A 22,032-nucleotide genomic window follows, 5' to 3' on the forward strand; every position below is an offset into this window, starting at 1 on the left:
TTCTGTGTCTCCCTCTCTCTGACCCTCCCCGGTTCATGCTCTGTCTCTTCTTGTCTCAAAAATAAATAAAACATTAAAAAAATAAATAATTTAAAAAATAAAAAATAAATAAAGTGGCTCTTAGTTGCTGTTTGCACTGTAGGTACTCCCCACAAAAGAGAGGACAAAGGAAAAAAACAAAAGCCCTAAATTTCACTTACAGAAATAATTTGCAAATTCATCCATTCCACACATTTACTGAGCACCTGTTATGTAGTAGGCTCCCAGCATTCACAATTGCTCTCTTCCATCTAAATACAAGATCAAGAAGGCTCAAAAGTTGTATACAAGAAAAGATCTTCCTGCATAGGGGAAGGAAGGAATGGTTGTTGGAAAAATAAAAATAAATAAGAAAGTATCAGATAAATGTAAGTGCTATAAAGAAAAAAGGTGACGTGTGCTCGCTTTGGCAGCACAGATACTAAAAATGGAACGATACAGAGAAGATTAGCATAGCCCCTGAGCAAGGATGACACACAAATTCGTGAAGCGTTCCATATTAAAAAAAAAAAAAAAAGAAAGAAAAAGGTGATGTGATTGAGAGAATCTGATTCTCTCATTAAAGGTCTCCATGAATTGAACTTGCTCCTGAATTTAAAAGGACCCATCCAGGCACAGACTGGTGGCATAGGATGGAAAGGGAACAGCTAATGAACAGATCCTGATGGAGGAGGAATAAGACTAGAGCAGAGATTGCCAAACTTTTTCTGTGAAAGAGCCACATGGTCAATATTTTAGGCTTTGTAAATCACAGAAGTTCTCCTGAATATAACTGGTTTTGTTCCTGTTGTTACAGTTGTTTTACAATCCTTTAGAAATGTAAAAATCATGCTTAGTCCTCTGGCAGTATAAAAATAGGCCTCTGGCAAAATTTGGCCCCTGCCTTAGTTTTCTGACCTGTTTTAGAGAACAGCTATCTACTGTAGCTAGAGGGCAAGTAAACAATGAGGAAAGTGGTACAAGATGGGATCTGAAAGGTAGGCAGGAGCCAGATCATGTAGTGTCTTTTAGACTAAGTTAAGACTTTGGATTTTTTTCTAAGTGTGATGGGAAATCCCTGGACAGTTTTAAGTAAGGCAGTAACATGATCTGCTTTAAGCTTTTAAAAAGACCACTGTGGTTCTCTGCAGAGAACAGATTGCATTTGGGATAAGAGTGGAAACCAAGGGGCACCTGGGTGGCTCAGTTGGTTAAGCATCCGACTTCGGCTCAGGTCATGATCCCACGGTCCGTGAGTTCGAGCCCTGCGTCGGGCTCTGTGCTGACAGCTCAGAGCCTGGAGCCTGCTTCTGATTCTGTCTCCCTCTCTCTCTCTGACCCTCCCCTGTTCATGCTTTGTCTGTCTCTATCTCAAAAATAAATAAAAAGTTTTTTTAAAAGTTAAAAAAAAAAAAGAGTGGAAACCAAGAAATAGTTGATTAGGAGGCCAGCTATTGTATCATCCAGGCAAGCAAAGAGGGTGGTGGTGGTAAAGATAGAAAGTGAACTTAACACCCTCAGTGAAAGCTATGTTTATCACTGATGAACAAAATCATGGATGGATTCTCGAAATTTTACTTTAAAATCAAAAGAGTTGTATAAAGAGCTTAGGTTGAGCTATAAATAGTATTAAGTTTGATTCATAGGAAAATCTTAGTTACTCAAATTTTTAGCAATATTTTGACATTTTTGATTTATAGATATTTGACTTTCAGGAAGATCATCTTTTCCACTCTCTTCCTAGTAAAATGATTCACAGTTTCTCCTCTGATTCCTCATATTCATTATTTTCCCCTTTTCACCTAAATGTATTATAAAGTAGACTTAGAATGTTCCTCTCATTTCAGAGTGCACTGCAGTCAACCAAAAGATAACTGCTCTTTTAAAAATCTGAGAAACTTCCAACTTCCCTTGGCAACACACCCCTCTCTCAAAATTCCCATCACGAGGAAGTTGTAAATGTAAGTGGTTCTCACATTATCCAAAATCATTTCCTTGTTCTTTCTCTAATAAAAATATTGCTAAATTTTGAAAATTCATCAAGCTGTACCTATACTTTGGGTACTCTTTTTGTATATTTCTCGAGACTTTTTTTTAGAAACCGGGGGTGGGGAATGATCCAGACACATACGTAAAGAGGTTCCAATGATGGCAACCTTTAGGGGGTAGCCAGATGAGACAGTGTCAATGGTTGAGTTCCTTGGAGACAGATTCTGAGACCAAGTTTTGCATGCAAATGATTTATTGAGGATAGGACACAACTGACAAATATATGTGCAATGAAATAAGGAAGGCAGGAAGAGTCAGAGAGATACACTGACCCCCAAAGTGGTTACAACTGAGTACTCAGTCCAACTTGTGATGAGCTCTGCAGCTGAGACAGCCCTCAGACTTGTCCTCAAATGAGGCAAGGAAGCTAAGTCTTTGCATCTTATCACTGGCTGTGGGCTCCCAGGAGCATAACCTAGAGTGAGGCAGTTCCCTGCATCCTAAAGCAATGCCCAGTAAGAACAAAACAAAGCAAAGCTTCACATCACCAGAAGCCAATATTCCCATCAGCTATGTGATAAGCACCTTCCCTATGAAGAGACAATCTCGGTTGTAGCATCACAACATCCACTACAGAGGGACATTCAGGTATTCTCATGTAGTCAGTTTACTGTTTAATGTTTGTCGTGGTGCATAGTATTAATTTAACATGGGTATACCGTATTTTAATTAAAATACTCTAGTAAAATTTAGTATGTCAAATATACTAATTAGCATGCTAATTAGTATTTTCACTAAAATACTTTTATTATGTAATATAGTATTTTACCATGGGCACACAACATTTTTATTAAAAATAAACAGAATTTGGGGCAACTGGGTGGCTCAGTCGGTTGAGCAGTTGAGCGTCTGACTTCAGGTTAGGTCAGGATCTCAGGGTCTGTGAGCTTGAGCCCCATCTCAGGCACTGTGCTGACAGCTCAGAGCCTGCTTCAGAGCCTGTGTCTCCCTCTTTCTCTCTGCCCCTCTCTCTCTCTCTCTCAATAAACATAGAAAAAAAAATTTAAATAAACAGACTTCATGTTCAAGTATTTAGGAACATACTTTTAAAAAATACTGCTGGAAAAGTGACTCAAGTGCCATTTCAACTGTGTACCTTTATGCAGTTGGTGATTAAATTTGCATCAGTTTTTACTCTTCCTTCTATCAAGTCATATGGCTCCTTCTGTGATAAGACTCCTCTATCCTTTCCTGTCACTGCCACCAATTCTGGTCCCCATGTTCATCTCCTCAAACCTAAAATGTCTCCTGTGTCCAATTTCATCCAAGTTGTTACAGGGGATATGGGAATGTTCCACTTCATAACTTGTATTAATTCCTCAAATAGTCACTGTAAGGCTTTAGGTAAATAACTTTGGGCAAGAAGACACAATCCCTCCGTCTCTTATAAACATTAATTACCAGTGAGTAGGCTTTCATCAATATCATGATAAATAATTTCATAGAAGCTGTGATAAAAATGCCATGAAAAAGTACTAGATGTTATGAAACCATATGATGTCAGGACATGGATTAGGGGGTCAAAATGTTTTCTAAAGTAAGCAAGCTGAGGGGTAGCTTGGTCGGTTGATCATCCAACTCTTGACTTCGGCTCAGGTCATGATCCCAGGGTTGTGGGATTGAGCACTACATCAAGCCCCACCTTGGGCTCCTCGCTAAGTGTGGAGTCTGAATAAGATTCTCTCTCTCTCTCCCTCTGCCCCTCTCCCAAGCTCATGCCCTCTCTCTCCCTCTCCAAAATTAAAAAAATATATTGTGTAAGTAAACAAGCTGAGCCTTAAAGAGTTCAAAAGAAGTGTGTTCCATTCAAAAAGAATACCAAGGTTCCTCCTACCTTTAGGCTCTGAAGAGGAGGCAGCACATTGTACTCAAGGAACTAGGGAAGAAAGCCAGTAGCCAGCCAGCATTCTAGAGCTTAGGTAAGTAAGGGAAACTGGTAAGTAAGCAAGGGCAATATAAAGCCATTACAAGTAGGATTTTATTTTGGTCTTTTTCGTCTTTTAATTTTGAGATAATTTCAGAATCGCAAAAATATTATAAAAAATAATTTCCCTATACTTTTCAACCACATTCCCCAAATGTTAACAATTTAAATAGCTACAGTATAATTATCAAAATCAGGATATAACATTGATTCATTACATAATTTGCATACCTTATTTTACCAATCACCCCACTAATGTCCCTTCTAAGAATCCAATCCAGGATCACACAGTGCTTTCACTTGTCACGTCTCCTTAGTTTCCTTTAATATGGGATAGTTCCTCAGCCTTTATCTTTCATGACCCTGACACTGTTGAATGGCACCGGCCAGTTATTAGGTAGAATGTACCTCAACTACTATTTATCTAATGTTTCCTCGTGATCAAATTCAGACTATACATTTTTGGCAATAATACCACAAAAGGGATACTGTGTCCTGCTCAGTGCATCATCTCAGAAGGAAAAAGGATGTGGATTTTTCCCATGTGTTAACTTTGATCACTTGGTTAAAGTAGGGTCTGCCAGATTTCTCCACTGTAAAGCTATTATTCACTTTTTACTTAAATATCTTTGGGAAGACACTTTCTATGTGAATATTCTGTTTCCCAACATAATTTCACCCAGTAATTTCAGCATCCATTAATGATTCTTGCCTGTATCAATTATTTCTGTGGTGTTTGCAAATGGTAATCTGTGCTCTTTATCAACTCTTCTACATTATCTGGAATGCTACTCTAAGGAAGAGTTTTTCCTTCTCCCCTGATTTAGTCATTTATTTTTATCAGTAATGACTCATGGATTCATATTTTATTCCATGAGTTATGATTCATTGGTATTAGTATTTTGTTACTCAAAATGTCCCCTATTCCACTAGAATCCCTTCAAGTTGATTCCTAGGTCTTTTTGACATGCTCCCATCTTTTTTTGAGCACATCCCTACTTTCTGTCACCGCAGATTTTCCAGGCTCATGTACTTTTCCTGAGCCAGTTTAGAATTAGCAAAGAGCTAATTTCTCTAAAGAGCTTGGGTTCCCTTTATTGGAGATACCACTAGATATATTCACTGGTTCTGGGGTGTCATTGCTTCAGGTTCTCTCAGCAGATAGAGCTAGAAAGTATATGTATGCATACCTCTGTGTAGATCTATTTATATCTATAAAATCATAAGTTTGTATTGGTACCTCCAATTCCAACCAAACATTACAGGGTTCATTCTAGCCTTAGAAGTGTCTTGCTTTTTTTGAATAAATATTTACTGAACACATGCCATAGGCCAGGCTCTGTGCCACACATTGGGGATATAATATTGAACAAAACAGGGGCGCCTGGGTGCCTCAGTCAGTTAAGCTTCCCACTTAGGCTCAGGTCATGATCTCATGGCTTGTGAGTTCCAGCCCTGCTTCAGGCTCTGTGCTGACAGCTTGGAACCCGGAGCCTGCAGCCTGCTTCACATTCTGTCTCCCTCTCTGCCCCTCCCCCCCACACACTCTGTCTCTCTCCTTCAAACATAAATAAACATTTATAAAATTTTTGAAAATACATTGAACAAAACAGATAGGGTCCCTGTCCCTGCCCTCATGAAGCTTAGATTCTATAAGGTACAATTTATAGATTATTCCCCTTTTCTCCAAAATTGCTAAATTTAAATTTATGCTTTCCATTGGCTCCTTCTCACCAGGATTTAAACAACCCACAGAAAGATTTTAAGCAGATAACATGATCAGTCCTTTTTTTTTTTTTTTTAGTTCTACATTTCTTAAAAAGTCACTCTACTGGAGAGTCAAAGGAAGAAAGAGCAGACTGGAAGGCCAATTGTCAAATCAGTTGAAGGGGGAGAGGGGTTAAAGTGAATGCAGGGAGGCAATTTGAGGCTGTTAAATAGTACAAGGTAAGAGAACACAGTCAACAGGACTGAGGTGAAGGTGGAAAGAATGGAAATAAATGTATTTGAGAAATATTTAGGAGATAAATGGACCATATTTTGTAACTGACTGAGGGGTAGGAGGATGAGGTAAAGGAGAAAAATGACTCGAGGAGGACTCCTAGGTTTTTCAGAGTATGTTCAAAAATACTGGATTCACATTTCCATATATTGTATATATGACTATATGTCTCTTCCATTAAATTGTAAGCAGCCTGATGACAAGAATAGTGTAATACGGGCACCTGGGTGGCTCAATTGGTTGAGCATCCGCCTCTTGATTTCAGCTCAGGTCATGATCTCACGGTTAGGTTCATGGGTTCAAGCCCTGACCTGAGCTCTGCACTGCCAGCGCAGAGCCTGCTTGGGATTCTCTGCCTCCCTCTATTCTCTGTACCTCTCCCCACCCCCATTGTTTTCTTTTTCAAAAATAAATAAAAATAAATAAAAACAGTGTAACCATGTATTATTCATATCTTTGTATCCCCAATATCTCCTACGGTGTCTGGTACATAGTTGGAGCTCAAGAAATGTTGAATAAATGACTGAATGGATGACCCTCCTAAGACTTACCAAGTTGAGATTTAAGCTGTAGAAGCTCAAATTAGATAGAACACCTTCATAGAGGCCTAAAACTCCCTAAGTACAGGAAAACTACTTACGCTGAATATCTATTCTCCCAAAAGGGTATATCCTGGTCTATTAGTTTATTATGTATACTTTCTCTCCTACCATTAACTCATCTTACCCAAGACTAAAAACCAGAGGCTATAAAATAGAGGTGTTTGGCTGTAACAACAAATTTCTCTTTTCACCTATCCGATTGCCAAAAATTAATGCCTATTAATTGCCTGTTCCTGGCAGGGGGTGGAGGTAAGGTGAGGCCTCTGTTTCCTCATCTCTCAAATGGGGATATGGGGCTGAGATGAGATGTTTCTAGCCTCGAGCAGGCATTCAGTAAAAGTTGACACGCTGCCTTTCTCTTCACATATTTATATACTCCTTCAAGACCCAGTTCAAACCACTCCTCCAACTAGGAAACCTGCCCAGACTGCTCCAAATATGAGCAACTTCTTTTTCCTTCTCTCAGCTCCTGGAATACTTATCTGTAAAATTCTTCAAAAATTAACCAAGGGTAGTCCTGTGATTGCTTTTTTACTTTCCTTTTTACTTGTTATTTAACTATTCACATACTCACACACTGTTCTCCAGTAAAGTCAGATATACTGGGATTCAAATGTCAGCTATGCCATTATTTGCTATGACTTCATCTTCCCAATTTTCAATGTTCTCATCTGTGAAATGGGAGACCTAGATACCTATCTGGTAAGATTGTTGTTAGGATTTGAAATGATGTGTATAAAAAGGGTCCAGCACATGCCACATATTTGGTGGTCAATAAGTAGATGCCAACAAGCACCAGTGAGGGCAGTTGTCAGATCTTTTTCAAATTTCAATCCTGTTCCAGATACGGCACCTCACAGTGTGCCTCACACATGGCTGATGTTTGATATTTATACTCCACCTTTTCCAAAAAAGATTTAAGGCAGCTAGGTGTTCAATAAATATTTGTTAAATGATTACAGGCCATACTTTCCAGTCGGATGTTCTTTCTTCCTTTCTGCTTTTCCATAATAAGCAGAGCACCACAATATTGTGATTTTTTAAAAGCTTTTAATCATCCTTCACCTGCAATGATTTCTTCTGTTGTTTTTTAATCTAATAAAACCTTAACTATAAAATACATGTTCATGGTGAAAAGGAAAATATTATGAGGTAATAAAATGAAAAGTAGACTCTTCTCCCCATATTCAGTCTCACTATCCAGAGGTAATACTTAAAAAAACCAAAAAACAATTTCCTATATATCCTTTTAGAAATCTTACATATACACCATAAATAAAAAAAAAAAAATACCTGCTTTTTTCACTTAATATATAGGTAGTATTTATTGGTTTTGATGTTTGGCAACTATTCTACCTTCTTTATTACTTAAAGATTTGCCCTGATTTAGCCTCTTAATAATATAAACTCCACAAGGATCTTTTCATTTCTTTTGCTCTACTCTATCCACAGCACCTAAATAAAACCTGAAACATAAACATATGGTCAATAAGTATTTGCTAATGAATGTACTTCCTTTTGAGGAATTGCCTTCATTCACTCACGGTATACTGCCTGCCCTTAGCCAAGTGGCAAGGAACATTGATTAGATCCTCCCTCCTTAGATTCTGAACTGTGAGCAGAATAAAAACAGTTGTAGTTTATTCATTCCAGTGCTGTACTCATTTAAACATGGAATGTTTTGCTACCAATATTCTCTGGTGTAGCTCCTACTTCACTGTTCCTAGCCTGGTCTTGCCTTAAGTAACTCATATCTTTTCAACAAATTTCCCTTCAGTTAAGTTAGTTCAGAATATCTCAGCCTCAGCACCACTTTTTTTTTTTTTTAATATTTTATTTTTTAAGTAAACCCTACACCCCACATGGGACTTGAACTTACAAACCAAGATCAAGAGTTGCAGGCTCCACTGACTTGAGTCAGCCAGGCACCCCAGCACTACTGACAGTTTGAGCTACATAATTCTTTGTTGTGAGGGGCTGTTCTGTGCATTAGAGTACATTTAGCAGCATCCTTGGTCCCAGCAGATGTTAGTAAAATCCCCTTATGTAACAATCAAAAATGTCTCTACACATTAGCAAATGTCCCCTAAAAGGCTGAATTATGTAGTTGATTTCTGTGGAACAACAACAAAAAAATCCTAACTGATGGTTACTAAATCTTTGGCAACTTTTCCTTATGGCCTGTATAGAAATACCTCATTTGTTCCAGTAGCTCAGCTATATATTATTATGTTATATGGGTGTGTCATATGTTATTAAATCAGCCAACTAATAATGGATTTTAAGGTTTTATCTGGTGTCATTTCATAATTTTTTTAATTATTTATTTAGTTAGTTTTGTTCAACACTCTTTCCTCCTTTTCATTTATTTTCTACTATAATCCTGCCAGAAACTCCATAGAGGACTCATGATATTACACCAAAGATTTATATCAAGGAAACAAGCTCAGACATTCACAATTTACTCAAGGTCAGAGTATCTATTTACTTACTTCCTATTTAAGTAGATCTGTTTGATACCAAATTCAATGTTCTAAGGACACTCCCCTTTTATAGAATATATTCACATTTGAATTAAAAAATACTTAATCCTGATGCTACAAGCATGATCTATTTCAGAAAAAAATGATAAATTTTCTTCATCAAAATTAAAAATTCCTATTCTTCAAAAAATATTCCTGTGAAAAAGATGTGAGTTGGAAAAATAAACTTTATAAAAACACATCTCTCATAGAGGACTTGTGTCCAGAATGTATAAAGAGCTCTTAAAACCAATAATAAGGAGGGGTGTCTGGGTGGCTCAGTTGCTTAAGGGTCCAACTCTTGATTTCAGCTTAGGTCATGGTCTCAGTTTGTAGGATCGAGTTCTGCATAGGGCTCTGCCCTGACAGCATGGAGCCTGCTTGGGATTCTCTCTCTCCCTCTCTCTCTGCCCCTCCCCTATGTGCACATTTGTGCTCTCTAGCTCTCAAAAATAATCATTTTAAAAAACAGCATTAAAAAAAAAACAGTAAGAAATGAGTAAACTCTGTTTTTGTTTTTGTTTTTTTAAGTTTTTATTTAAATTCTAGTAAGTTCACACGCTGTGTAATATTGATTTCAGGAGTAGAATTTAGTGATTCATCTTACATATAACACCCAGTGCCATTATTATTTTTTTAAGATTTTATTTTTAAGCAATCTCTACACTCAACATGGGACTTGAACTCACAACCCCAAGATCAAGAGTACATTTAGTATCCAGTGCCATTGTTGATGTTTTTTTAAGATTTTATTTTTAAGTAATCTTCTACACTCAACATGGGACTCGAATTCACAACCCCAAGATCAAGCATTGCATGTTCTACCAACTGAGCCAAGCAGGTGGCCCCGATCTGGTGTTACTTTAAATAGCAGCTTTATGGAAATATAATTCAAACACATGTAATTCATCCAATTAAAATATACAATTCAGTGGCTTTTAGTGTATTCAGAGTTGCAATCCTCACTACAATCAATTTTAGAACACCTTCATCACCTCAGAAAGAACCCCCTGCACACCTTAGATGTCACCACGCCCAAGACCCCATCTGCCGCAGTCCTAGGTAACCAATAATCTATTTTCTATCTCTTAACATTTCATGAAATGGAATCCTAGAACATGTGCTATTTGGAACTATTTCACTTAGTGTAATATTTTCAAGGTTCATCCATGTTGTAGCATGTATCAGTACTTCATTCCTTCTTATTGTTGAACAATATTCCATTGCATGGACACACCACATTTCATCTATCCATTCCTCAATTGATGAGCATTGGGCTGCTCCACTTTTTGTCTATTATGAACAATGCTGTTATGAATGTTCACGTACAAGATTTTATGTAGGCATGTTTTCACTTCTCTTGGTTATATACCTGGGGGTGGAACTGCTGGGTCATATGGAAACTAGGTTTTACCTTTGGAGGAATTGCCAGAATGTTTTCCAAAGTGGCTGGACCATTTTACCTTCTCAACGGCAGTGTACTAGAACTCCAATTTCTTCACATTCTCACCAACATTTGTCCTTTTTTTGAACTGTATCTCCCTAATGGTTAATGTTGGTTAATGGTAATGTATCTTTCTAATGGTTGGTGAATATCTCTGTATGTGTTTACTGGCCATTTGTATATCTTTGGAGAAATGTCTATCCAGATCTTTTGTTCATTTTTTAATTGGGCTATTTGCCTTTCTACTATTAAATTGTAATAAATCTCATGTCCTCTAGATACAAGTCCCTTTTCAGACACATGATTTCCAAAATTTTTCCCCACTCTGTGGGATGTCTTTTCATTTTTTTTTTTTTTTTTCATTTTCTTAACAGTATTCTTTATAGCACAAAAGTTTAAATTCTTTATTGTCAGTCTTTCAGGTAAAAATAGTCTGTCATAAGCAGCCAGTTCAGTTTGCATCTCAATCATTTGTATTTCTCTGAGACAACAATCATATTTGGATGCAGATGTGTGCACATTTCCCATTTCATCACACAGAATATTAAAGATGTGTGTATGTAAGTGTCACGATTTAATCAAATATTTTTTACTGCTTAATCAAGAGCATGCTTAAGTGAACTTTTGGTTTGTTTTTACTGCATGTGCATGGTGGTGAAAAATATATAACCATTAGTACAGGTTAGTACCAATGCCTTTAATGGTGTTAAGGCACGAGCGGTTTCATCCATCATTGCTTGTGCCATCAAAGGAAATGCGAATGCAGTGAAAGGGCAAATAATATTTTAGTATTATTATGAAAATAATCTTGACCTCAAGTAGCCCTAGGGATCTGCTGGACCACATTTTGAGAACTGCTGCTCTATGACATCCATGTTTGTTTGAAAAGGAAGAAAATTCATTATATGTACATTTTCTCATAAAACTGATACTTCAGGGACACAAGAGGGATACAAGAGGGAATATGTGACAAGTTATCTGTGATTTTTGTCTACCTTTGACACACCATTGCATATCCCAGGGACACATAACCCAAAGAGGAATTTAAGCAAAGATAATGAAAAGTAATGGGTCTTCCACCATATTTATGAAGAAGTGAAGAAGGCAAGTTAGTGCATGATGATATTATGTAAAATTATTTACTCTTTGTAAATATCTACTGCATTAGAGTGGATATAAGCTGTTAAGATTCTATTCTCTAAGCAGCAAATAAAGATAAATAGGTTTTAGGCTGTCCACTACAAGGGCCAGTGAAGCCTCTGTCCAGAATTAAGCCAATTCAAAGTAATCCTATAGATTCTAAGCCAGTAAGATGTACTCTGGGGACCAAAGTCCCCCCATAAAAGTCCTTAGAGACATTATCTACTTAAGAACTACTTAGCCTATCCAAGGATCTTCAAGAACTAATAGCTGTGTTAAAGTAAACTTTTGAAAATAGTTCCAGACCATGGCCAAGTTACTGAGATCTAACTTGTCTTTGTTTCTAATTCATCCTGCATACTACTTCAAAATTAATCCCTCTAAATCATTCTCACCTTTATTCAAGAACTTTTAGTAATAATTAAGAGCTAACACCAATAGAGCTCTTACCATGTGCCCAGCACCGTACTGAACAATTTAAATGAATTTTCTCATTTAATCCTCCCAGCAATCCAATGAAGTAAATGCTATAGCTCTTTCCCTTGGAGATGAGGAAACTTGACTTAAAGAGATTCAATAACCTGCCCACAGTTGCTGAGTTTCTGAGTGGCAATGCTAAGACTTAAACGTAGGCTCTCCACCCACTGCAGTATTTCCTCAGATACCAGTGGTCTAATAATCACTTACAGAACTTGTTAAAAAACAAAACAAAACAAAACAGCTAATTGGGCACAATGACAAGGCACATCAGAATTTCCAGGGTGAGTCTCTGACTCACAGCAGGCTTAAGAACCATAAGTTAACTTCCCATTCTCCATTCCTAAAGAATAGAGTTGATTTCCTATGTCTAAACTACTCCTCCCAGCAGGATTCTAGGATAAGGGCAAAATTCCTCAAATTAGTCTACAAAGTTCTTCATTTTCTATCACTTGATTCACCTTTTTGGTCTCATTCTGCCCCAAGTTCCCTTTTTGTTTCAGGGCTCCCCATTCATCACAGGCCTTTCCTTCCCTGGGTATTTGCACATGCTGTTCTTTGGCCTGGATTGCTCATTCCTCCTCCTCTTCTCTAGTTAACTCTTGCTCTTCCTCAGGTTTCAGCATAATGGACACTTCCTGAGAGACACTTTCCTGACCTCCCTATCTAGGTCAATTCCCTAGCTATAATCTCTCATAACACTATGTACATTTGCAAATTTAAAAAAATTATGTGATTCTCTCTCTCTCACTATAAACTCTACAAAGGTAAGCAATATGCTTGCTTTTGCTCATTATTGTATCCCCAGTGCCTATCTTATTCATGCCTGTCACATAAATAGTGCACGTTCAATAAATATTTGTTGAAAGGCCTTTTTATCTATTCCCTACTTAGCCAACAGTTTATTTTTCACTCTCACTCAACAGAGACCTACAATAACAGACGTTAACTCCTCTCTCTACATCTTTTCATCCTTATCCAGACCCAAGACCCTTCTCCACCTCCTCATCTACATACACCTACAATTCACTTATTCACCTACAATTCTTCCCACTGCTACAAGGTAGAGCCTAAATTTCCCTTATTTCATAAAGTTCTCTTTAATACACCAGCCCCCAACAGATGACTCTAAACCTCTAAATCACTTCGTATTTCCACGCTATTCATTTGGTACTTCATTATATGATGCCACATATCATTATGTAATATTTCATATGTAATTACCTTGTTTTATTTTTTTAGTATAAGCATCATTAGGGAGTTTGTATGTTCTTAAAACAGTAGTTTAATTGGCTACTGGAGTACCTAGGCACATCATAAGTCCTCTGTAAACATCTGCAGAGTGAATTAATGAAGAACTCTCTTTGGCCTGCAATGTGGACTCAGCCTGCAGTTTATTACCAAATTTAGCAAATGACAACTCTCCTTGGAGGGCACTTGTTTATTTTATACTATTTCTCCATGTAATATCTCCAGAGCCCCTTTTGGCAGACAGTTCAAAACAAGGGTGATGGAAGAACATTAAAGTAATATACTATTTTAAATTTCCGGACATATTTAGAGCCCTTCTGTACTCAGCTTATTCTAAACCCATTACAAAATTATTAATATATTCCATATTCTCTAGGATTCCATAACTCTCTTGCCTGAATATCATTTACCACAAGCCTCTAACCCTATATAAAATGCAGTATATTTCAACTTTTCCCCCCCCTGGTGAGACTCAGATCTAAGTAATTAAGACTTTTTTCCTTCAAGATCAGAGACTAAATTGTAATTCCAATTATTCTGAGTCTTATTTTTAAATCCAAGAGCTGAGGAAAACAAAGTTGACAGACAAATTGAAATTTAGGCTATACGTGTCACCCATTTCAAATACAAGGAATTAATTTATTTCATGAGTTTTACCAATCATGATTTTTACCCATACTAACTAAAATATATTTAAAAATTAAAATTCTATAGTAAAGAATCATGAGTTGTCCTTATGAACATTTTATATGGAGCTAATTACTTTTTTAACAGCTTTATTGAGATATAACTTACATACCATAAAATTCACCCATATTGTGTACAATTCAATTTTTTTAGTATAAAGAGCTTACCATCATCACTAGAATCTAATTTTGTTTTATATTATTTTTTAAACTGGGATATAATTCACAATGTTGTGTAACTATCACCATTCAAATTCTGGAACATTTTCTTCACCCCAAAAAGAAACCTTGTACTCATTAACAGTCTCTCCCCTTTTCTCTCTCACCGCGCCAGCCCTAGGTAATCACTAATCTACTTTATTTGTCTATGAATTTTTTTATTTTTAAAATTTAATATAAATGGAATCATACAATAAATATGTGGTTTTTGTGACTGGCTCCTGTCACTTAGCCTATGTTTTCAAGGTTCATCCATGTTGCAAGAATCAGAACTTCATTCCTTGTTATCATCTAATAACATTCTATTGCATAGATATACCACATCTGATTTATCCTTTCATCAGTTGATGGATATTTAGGTTGTTTCCACTTTTTTGGCTATTAGGAAAAATGCTGCTATGAAAATTTGCATACAAGTTTTGTCTAGACATGTGTTTTTATTTCTCTTGGATAAATAACAAGGAGTGGAATTACTAGGTCACATGCTAATCACTTTTAAGATGAATAACATATATATTTTTTTCTATTTTGAAGGATTTTTGACACAGCCAGGAAAGACTTTTCATGAAAATTCTAATATAAAACCCTTTTAAAAGATAATGTTAATCTGCACACAGCTTTGTTATGAACAGACTGTATCGTATTACTTTGTAAGTGGGGGTTCAAATATAAATTCCAAAATGAGGTGAGAACTCCTTTTAGCGTAAATCATAAAACTAGACGGGAGTTTGCGCTAGCCTACTTAATCAATATGCTAGGATTAAATTCTATTTTTTGAGCAGGATATATATATCCATCTCCTTGCGGTGCATAACTACTTAAGAGATAAATACACAGTAAGGGAAGGCTTACCCAGTAGGAGGAGCAATAAATAGGAATTTAAAATACCAAAAACCCTGAGTAAGTTGAATTCTTATTTCCCTCCACTAGCGGGGGCCTGTTTTACATTTCGTGAGAAAAAGGTGAATCGTTAATTATAAATAGTCATGTAAATTGTCAAAGCCTCTCATAAAAGCATCTTTCAGAAATTGGAGGCCAAATAAACTTCTGTTCACATGTTGTTGTTGTTGTTGTTGTTGTTTCTGGCAGTGTACACTCTAGTTCAAATACATTCAGGAAGCAAACTTGAAACAGAATTAAGAGCTGATTGTAAAATTCCACATTTAAAAAGAGCGTAAAAAACACACTTTAACTTTAAAGAAAAAATCAAACATCTTGCAAGACAAATCAAACATCTTGCGGCAGAAATTAGGCATAATCAAGGGAAAACTACCAGACGTCCTACCAATCACAGCACTGGAGAACGCCACAGGTCGTCCAAAAGACGCATTCGTTTTAGCCAACAGCTCTTTCCTCCCGCCAAAGCTGTCCCTGGAGCGTCAGAGAATAACCCATCGAGTGATTGATGATTTTTCCCTTTCGATTCCCACCCCCTCCCCCCGCCCCAACACACACACATCCACCTGCTTAGAGGTGTCAAAGCGACTCTAAATGGTTAACAGTGACCAGCAGCACAGAGAGAAACAAACACCCCTGACAACCCACAGCTGAGTAAGCAAGAGCTGTTTATTCACGAACATGTTCCATTTGGAGACTGTCGGCGAGCCCTTGAAAGACCAAGCACATTATAGAAGGCTCTTAGAGAGGGAGAGAATAATCTTTTCTCCCCCACCACTCCCCCAAAACACACAGTGAGAAACTCGGGTGGGAACCATCTGGTTAAGGCGGCCCCCACGCCCCCTTGGGAATAATATCCCGCACCAGTGCATCCGTCCCCTTGCGGGGGTTGTGTAACTCCCCAAAACGAGCTCAGACGCGGCACAGCCTGGCCCCAGCGCCGAGGGCTTCCGAAGGCACTTCTGCCACCCCCACCCCCTCCACGGCCCGCCCCGACGCCGCGAACAGGGCTGCGGACCCTGAAGAGAAATGGCCCTTCAGCCCCCTCCCCTCACCTGGCTCGGTCCCACCTGAGGGCAAGAGCTGAGAAAAGAACAGGCAGGGAGGGCTGACCTTGTTGCTACTGACAGTGGAGAGGCACATCCTGCTGCTTCCTGGAAAGCGGCCCGAAGGACATTTTTCCCCCTGGAGGAAGGAAACGGGAGGGCGCCGGCCGGGCGGCTGCGGGCGCGGCGGCGGTGGTCGGGGCGGGCTGTGCAGCCTCCAGCGGGGACGGTCCGAGGACTACATCTCCCAGGTTGCTCTGGGCCGCCTTGCGTCGTGACCCCGGCGCGCACGGAGGCGGTGACTCTTACCTCACAGAGGTAGCTCCTCCGCCAGCAGCAACTCGGCGCCCGCGGTCCATGGACCGGAACCCCGGGCCGACGGGCAGGAACCCGGGCCGCGATTGCCGCCTCCCCGCCCTAGGCTCCTCCTCCTCGCTCTCCACCGCCTCCTCCGGACGCCCGCAGGACGCGCACCGCCGCCTCCGGGCTCGCGGAGCCACCCCGGGAGGTTGGGCAGCGGGTTCGCGGCTGCCGCCGGACTGAGGCCTACTCCGCCGCCTCTCAGTGCTATTGTCCCTGGGCCCGGCCCTGACCAGGTCCACTGGGGAGGGCCGAGTGCGCCGGCTCCGCCGAAGATGCCGGACCAAGCCCTACAGCAGATGCTAGACAGGTACGGGCAGCTTTGGGGGAGAAAGCGAGCCGCAGACCCTCGTCTGGCGCTGGTCCTGCCCGCGCCCGGCCTCGAGGCTCTCCGTAAGCGGAGCCCGGCGTGCCGGGAGGAGTTCCACGGCCGGGGGGCCGTGTGAGGGGCAGAAAGTTTGGAGTCCGTGCTCGGGGAGGACCGAGCGGGCGGCTCGGATGCGTAGACTTAAAGCGAAACTTAGGGAGTGGCGTCGAGTTTTGTTGGAACGCCCTTTTCAAGTGAGAGGGGTTTGGGTTAACCCACGGCGTTAGTTTCTTTTTCTGTTTCTTAACTCTCCTCCCCTCCCCCCAAAACTATGTTGTAACGTGTTTGCCAGCGATGTCACTGGCAACAACAACCAGACTATCTTTCAGGGGAATGATCCCCTACGATTTTAAGACTCTTTGCAAAAACCAAGGGTAAGTAAGCATTCTTTTGAGAAGGCTGATAGTCTGATTTTATTCCTCCTTTCCCCCATCCCATCCCCACCCCCAAACTGGAAGGGCAAGAGTATCCGCAAGGGAGCTTTAACGGCCAGGATAGAGGTTGTGGAAAACAGCCACATGAGTACAACACTGAACAGTTAGCACATTTTATGATTCGTTGAGTTCACTAAGAAAGTTTCGTCTTTTACTGGGGCCAGTGGCCCATTCCTGGGGGGCTCCAGACAGTAAAACTCTTTTTTGCGAAGTCGGTTGCACCGCCCTCTGCTGTTCAAATTCTAGTTCATGGGTTCTTCCATGAGTTTTTGGAGACTCAATCCACCTTTCTCCCTCGCCAGGTCTTAAATTCCTGGGAATATTACAGGTTAATACATAATGTTTGCAGTTGCTTACAGTTGTCAGACCACTTGCCACCTTGTTAAGCAAGTGATACAGTTCTTTGTACAGAGTAAAGTTCCACCAATAAGACGTTAAATGAAAGGCCTCCCTTAACTGTACCCAGTTAAACGCTGTTTGGATCAGCCACACCCAGAACGAAAATCACCCAAGAGTACATCTCCTCCCAGAGTGACAGAACAGACATTTCCTTTGGAGCTTAGAATTGGAGACACCAGAATTGATAAAAAATCATATTGTGGACTTTATTCAGTTAGGGGTGACCCAGTGATTAATTCAGCTTTGTTTAAGGTCAGCATTCAGGTCAGGTTGTCAGGTTGTATTGACTAACCCCTTTTTTAATATAAGTAGTTTTATAAGCTCCTAGAAAGCAGAAACTTTCTCATTATTTATCTTAAATTCTAGAACAGAGCCTGGTACTCAGTAGGTCATCAGTAAATATTTGTTTTATGAACAAATGCATGAACTTTTGTGTCGTTTTCCCCAGTTGCCTCAGGGTGTGATAAGTTAGCAGGTTTTTCCTTCATTATAATTCAGCATCCTGGCAAATTGCGTAGGACTACTAACATATGCCCAGAGAAGACCACCTGTGTCCACTGCCAGTTCCAATCAAATGAGACCCTATTCTGGTGCGGGATATGTTGTACTTAGTTTTGTTTTTTTTTCCTTTGAGTGTCTGGTGCTTTCCCTCTTACATAGGTGACTTTTAGAAAGATTTTTGTGTGCAAAAGTGACCTGGCTTTCATACACTCTTTAGAGATTTCCATAGAAGTAAAAAGCCAAGGAGTGCTCATAAGGCATTCAGAACTTCTCAACGGAAACTTGGAAATTCTGACTCCGTTTATTGAAGCTGATGACTATAATACTGGCTTATCTTCATCTTTTGTACCTTTTTGACATACCTCAAGGTAGATTAAGATGACGAAGACTTTTATTATCTCAGTAGTTTGCAACCAAGCTTCACGTTAGAATCACCTGGAGAGCATTTTAAACTATGGATGGATGCCTAGCTCTGTTCAAGACCAATCAGATCCCAAATTTCTGAAAGATGGGGCCTGAGCATCTGTAGTTTTAAAAGCTTGCCAGGTGTTTCTGATGTGGTTCAAAACCACTGCTGTAAACCCTAAGGGATTGTTTCATGGTAAGAGTAGAGATTCCTGAAGAAAAGTTTGGGCTTTAGAGACAGTGATCTTGAAATTGCCATTTTGCCATTTACCAGCTGTGTGAATTTTTGCACTTAAATCTGAGGCTATCCATCCTCATTTATAAAATAATATCCTACCTCACAGGATTTTATCAAATGAGAACACGTTTAAGCACTTTATAAAACAGTAAAATGCTATTTTATGTATTAGGCACACAGAAGGTGCTTAAGATTCTCATATAACCAACAGTTGTGGCAATTCCCCCCCCCCTTCCTTTATATTTGTCATCTTAATGTGGGCTTGCCCTGCATACAAGTTGAATACAAAGATGATTGATTCGTTTGAGGAATACTGAGAGGCCCAACAGATTAAAATATGTCAACCTATTAGGGCTTATAATTGGTTTTTGGGTGGCAGTTTTTGAGGGACAGAATTTAGCTCCGAAACCTGCCTATATGTTTGTTTTCCTGATGCAGATTTTATCCTTGAGAAGACTAAGGAAATGTGTGCAACGCATAAGTTGTTTTTTTTGCCTCTAGGTTAAAAGTTAGGTATTTGATAGTGAATTATTATTTGTATTTATTGAATTTATATAGTAAATATTGAGTGCCTACATATACTGGGTACCATTCTAGATCCTTGGTAGTGAACATAACCGAAAATGCTCATATGGAGCTTAAATTCTAGTGAGGTTTGTTCCAATAAACTGTGAAATTAAATGAAGATTGTGCTTCATTGTAACATGGATTGTGTATTCAGTTTATACTACTTAGTCTTTCAGGGTTTTTTAACTAATGGCAACTTTTTTTTTTTTTTACATTTATTTATTTTTGATAGAGACCGAGCACAAGTAGAGGAGGGGCAGAGAGAGAAGGAGACACAGAATCGGAAGCAGGCTCTAGGCTCCAAGCTGTCAGCCTAGAGCCTGATGCGTGGCTCGAACTCACAAACCGTGAGATCATGACCTGAGCCAAAGTCGGACGCTTAACCAACTGAGTCAGCCAGGCTCTCCAATGGCAACTTATTAATAGCTGAAGTTGAACTGCTTTGTCCTTTGTGAATAAATTTAATTTAGCAATTTATCTTGATAAATTTTATTGCAGTATTTGTAGGTGGAAAGAGCATATATAGATATTTTGATTGCCTTTCATTTTGGTAACAGTAAGCACATGTCCTGTGTAAATTTATTATTGAATCTTTTAAATTGCTGTGGGTAGGGGTGCCTGGGTGGCTCAGTCGGTTAAGCATCGGACTTCTCACGTCATGATCTCATGACTGGCGAGATGGAGCCCACATCAGGTTCTGCTGTCCACACAGAGCCCTCTTGGTATTCTCTGCCCACTCTCTCTCTGTCTCAAAAATAAATTTTTAAAGAACGTTAAAAAAAATAAATTGTTGTGGGCAAACAATTTTTGAGAGTAGTGGAAAGGGGGTGGTTTTCTAGTATCATGAATGATTTAGGATCACAAATCATTGCCTTGAAATTATAAGCATTTATAAACTCAAACCCTTTGGGGAGCCTTTGGGGTGACTCAGTTAAGCATCCGACTTCGGCTCAGGTCGTGATCTCGCGGTTCATGAGTTCGAGTTCCACATTGGGCTCTGTGCTAATAGCTCAGAGCCTGGAGCCTGCTTCAGATACTGTCTATCTGTCTGTCTGTCTCTCTCTCTCTCTCTCTCTCTCTCTCTCAAAAATAAACATTAAAAAATAGAAAAGTTTATAAACTCAAACGCCTTATATCATTACTCTGTCACCATCTGTTTTCTTGATTTCTCTTATGTTTCTCAAAATTAGGATTAAATGTATACAGAGTACAAAGAATATTGTAACAAACTGCAGGAATGGATCTTGTATTTGAAGCTTGGGCCTGCTGAGTGATCCTTCTGAAAACTTGACTTATGTATACCCCATCTCACAGTAATACTCAGGAGTTTGTTGATGTTGTATTACATCACTTACTTGCACCTGGTGAGTAGGCAAGGCACTTAGCCGGTGTCCCAAAACAGTCAGATGGGAGGGAAAGCGGGGAGAATAATCTGTTCCCTGTCCCTCTCCTGCAGTTACAAAGTGAATTAGAATCCTCACTCTAAAAGCGTTATCAACCAGAAGTGTACATCCCTTTAGAAGATGTAGACTATTCTGATAGGAACATGCCATATTATTTTCAGATTTGTATAATTATCTCTTAGTTTGCATTAAAGCAATTTCTCATTTTCTGTGTCAGTTGGTATCTCTTCAGTCACATCTCTATCCCATTTTGACAATTAACAGACCAATACCTGGAATTAAAAACCATAGCAATTAGTTATGTTTGCTTTCATCTGTATGTTAAAAGTGGAAGGATTACAGAAAATATCTCCTTTGACTACTCTCATCAGTCCCATATCTTCTCTCCATCCCCATTTCACTCTCATAAACGGGTTTATATTTTTCCAGGCTCCTTTGTTTAATGCTTTTATTTAAAAAAATTTTTTTGAGAGAGAGAGAGCAGGGGAGGGGCAGAGAGAGAGGAGAGCAAGAATCCCAAGCAGACTCCACACTGTCAGCAGAGCCTGATATGGGGCTCCAACTCACGAACCATGAGATCATGACCTGAGCTGAAATCAAGAGTCAGACACTTAACCTATGAGCCACCCAGATGCCCCTGTTTAATGTTTTCAGGTATACCATATATAATTCGTGATTTTGTTTCTAAAATTTGAATGTATCAGTCTACAATTTGCTTTTTTAAATACAGTTTTGAGTTCTATGATACTCAGCAATTAAAGAGAATATATATATAATATTCATTGGATTGACATTCTTTTTTTCTTAATCCATTCCCCTGTTTATGATATTTAGGTCCTTATTTTCTCTTCTTTAACTCTCCTTATAATTTGACTTTCATTCCCTTTTCTTAGCTCTACTAAAAGTATACTAAAGATCACTAATAATTTCTTAATCAGTAAATCTAATACCTTTTTTACTTGGTCTTCGTATCCTCGGTATATATGTAATAAAGTTGAAACTGATTACCACCACCCTCTAACTTCTTGAAATTATATTCTATTATACTGTACTATTTTTCTATCTTTTGCTTATTTTCCCC

At 39.1% G+C, this 22,032-nt stretch overlaps 2 protein-coding genes and 1 non-coding gene across 9 annotated transcripts in view; 2 read left to right on the forward strand and 1 right to left on the reverse strand.

Moving 5' to 3' along the window:
* CPEB3 (cytoplasmic polyadenylation element binding protein 3) overlaps positions 1 to 16,721 on the reverse strand; it is a 191,917-nt gene extending 175,196 nt beyond the window's left edge. The window contains exons 1-2 of one of the 7 annotated variants that reach the window (XM_027062626.2): positions 16,345 to 16,505; positions 15,620 to 15,705 (exon numbers count right to left, since the gene is read on the reverse strand). Coding sequence is in view for 1 of the 7 variants with exons in the window: in XM_027062627.2 (XP_026918428.1) it covers positions 16,287 to 16,374 (88 nt within the window). In the remaining 6 variants the exon portion in view is untranslated. Of the gene's footprint in view, positions 1 to 15,619; positions 15,706 to 16,286; positions 16,531 to 16,586 lie in introns of those variants that run through there. The other 6 variants (XM_053207280.1, XM_053207281.1, XM_027062622.2 and 3 more) reach the window with 6 other exon arrangements.
* On the forward strand, positions 437 to 543 carry LOC113600418 (U6 spliceosomal RNA). The gene has a single exon (XR_003421411.1). It is a non-coding gene; the product is annotated as a U6 spliceosomal RNA (small nuclear RNA).
* A 91-nt stretch (positions 16,722 to 16,812) lies between the features above and the next one.
* The window catches only part of MARCHF5 (membrane associated ring-CH-type finger 5), a 56,490-nt gene continuing 51,270 nt past the window's right edge, over positions 16,813 to 22,032 (forward strand). Inside the window, exon 1 of the mRNA XM_027062628.2 lies at positions 16,813 to 16,947. Within this exon, the coding sequence (XP_026918429.1) occupies positions 16,913 to 16,947 (35 nt within the window). The 5' untranslated portion in view covers positions 16,813 to 16,912. The remainder of the gene's footprint in view (positions 16,948 to 22,032) is intronic.

Source organism: Acinonyx jubatus, chromosome D2, assembly GCF_027475565.1.
Source record: "Acinonyx jubatus isolate Ajub_Pintada_27869175 chromosome D2, VMU_Ajub_asm_v1.0, whole genome shotgun sequence".
Lineage (NCBI taxonomy): Eukaryota > Metazoa > Chordata > Mammalia > Carnivora > Felidae > Acinonyx > Acinonyx jubatus.